Source organism: Chaetura pelagica, unplaced genomic scaffold (genome assembly GCF_000747805.2).
Source record: "Chaetura pelagica isolate M959 unplaced genomic scaffold, ChaPel_1.0 scaffold2, whole genome shotgun sequence".
NCBI classification, from domain to species: domain Eukaryota; kingdom Metazoa; phylum Chordata; class Aves; order Apodiformes; family Apodidae; genus Chaetura; species Chaetura pelagica.
In genome coordinates this window covers 5,803,446-5,805,041 of record NW_009952796.1, presented here as the reverse complement: position 1 = coordinate 5,805,041, position 1,596 = coordinate 5,803,446, and the positions used below count along the sequence as shown (strand labels likewise).

Here is a 1,596-nt window from a genome sequence, read left to right as displayed (position 1 = left end):
GCAAGTGCAACTCCTCCAAAAGACAGCCTGAGCATATGGGTTACACGTGTGGGCTCCTGGGAGGAAGGGCTGATGGTCTGATACCTGTAAACACCAAGATGAGTAGAATTGCTTTATGTTTAAGTGTTTTTCTCTATGAACATTTTAATGATTCACTGTATAATTGAAATGAGTAGGTTGATATTTTTAACTGTTAAATATTCAGAGCTTGAATTAAATAATTTATTTATTCTATATAAAGTTTCTAGGTACCATTTAGTGGAAAACACACTTGCTGGACTAGGTGACCTCTCTGGGACTTGTATTTATTCTGTGTTTCCTTTCCCATGCAGAACCAGCTGCTATAAGTAAAAAAATTAGTAATTTACTTGCTGTACTTAGCATTTTCATCCTATCTGTGAATTAAGCTACAGTTTTCCTCAAATACATAAACTATTTCGAACTCCTTGTCATAATCCTTTGGGAAATATGTCCTCATTTACAGGATTCATGAGCACCAAAGGTGTTAGAAGTATTCAGGGCTGTATCAAAAGAAGTGTGGCCAACAGGTTAAGAGAGGCGATTCTCCTCCTGTACTCTGCTCTTGTGAAACCCCACATGGAGTACTGTGTCCAGTTCTGGAACCCCCAACACAGGAGGGATGTAGAGCTCTTGGAGCAAGTCCACAGAAGGGCCACAAAGATGATCTGAGGGCTGGAGCACCTCTCCTACAAGGATAGGCTGAGAGAGTTTGGGCTGTTCAGTGTGGAGAAGAGAAGGCTCTAGGGAGACCTCATAGCAGCCTTCCAGTGTCTCAAGGGGCTACAGGAAAGCTGGGGAGGGACTTTTTATAAGGGCATGTAGAGGAGGGAAAGCTTTACATTGGAAGAGGATAGAATAGAGGTTAGACATTAGGAAGAAATTCTTCACTATGAGGGTGGTCAGACACTGGAACAGGTTGCCCAGGGAAACTGTGGCTGCCCCCTCCCTGGAAGTGCTTAATGGCAGGTTGGATGGGTCTTTGAGCAACCTGGTCTAGTGGGAGGTGTCCCTGCCCATGCAGGGGGGTTGGAACTAGATGATCTTCAAAGGTCCCTTCCAACCCAGACCATTCAGTGATTCTATTATTCTAAGCCATACTGGCTGTGTGCCATGGAACAGCCAGGGCTGGCTGCTCCCTAAGGATCAGGGAGCCAAGGGGGTTGGGAGTGCAAACCCACAGGACAAGGTACAGGTGAGGATCTGGGGGCCTGTGGCCACAGCTCAGGCAAGGGCCAAGGCTAAGAGCACTGGTGCCTGCCAGGAGTGCTCCCCATGGCTGTGAGCAGGCCCTGAGCCTGGCAGCTGATCTCCAGCAGTGGCAAGGATGCAATCATGGCCCTGTGGCTGCCTGGACATATAGCTCTGGGTAAATCTCTATTGTATATCAGATAAGGCAGGATTCCACACTGTAGCTCAAAGAGCTATCTCTGCAAATTCATAATTTTTTTCTGGAAAAATATTCTGTCATTTGTTACTCCAGTATCCCAGAGCAGGACTTCTGACTGCTCTCAAAAGCTGAGCCTCTATTTATTTTTTTCTAATATCTCACAGGTATTGCCCTTCTCCCCTCCCCTT

General features: G+C 46.1%; 1 protein-coding gene across 1 annotated transcript in view; it reads left to right on the top strand.

Moving 5' to 3' along the window:
• The first annotated feature begins 1,353 nt into the window (after nucleotides 1-1,353).
• ACBD3 (acyl-CoA binding domain containing 3) overlaps nucleotides 1,354-1,596 on the top strand; it is a 22,340-nt gene continuing 22,097 nt past the window's right edge. The window contains exon 1 of the mRNA XM_009994819.1: nucleotides 1,354-1,387. Within this exon, the coding sequence (XP_009993121.1) occupies nucleotides 1,354-1,387 (34 nt within the window). The remainder of the gene's footprint in view (nucleotides 1,388-1,596) is intronic.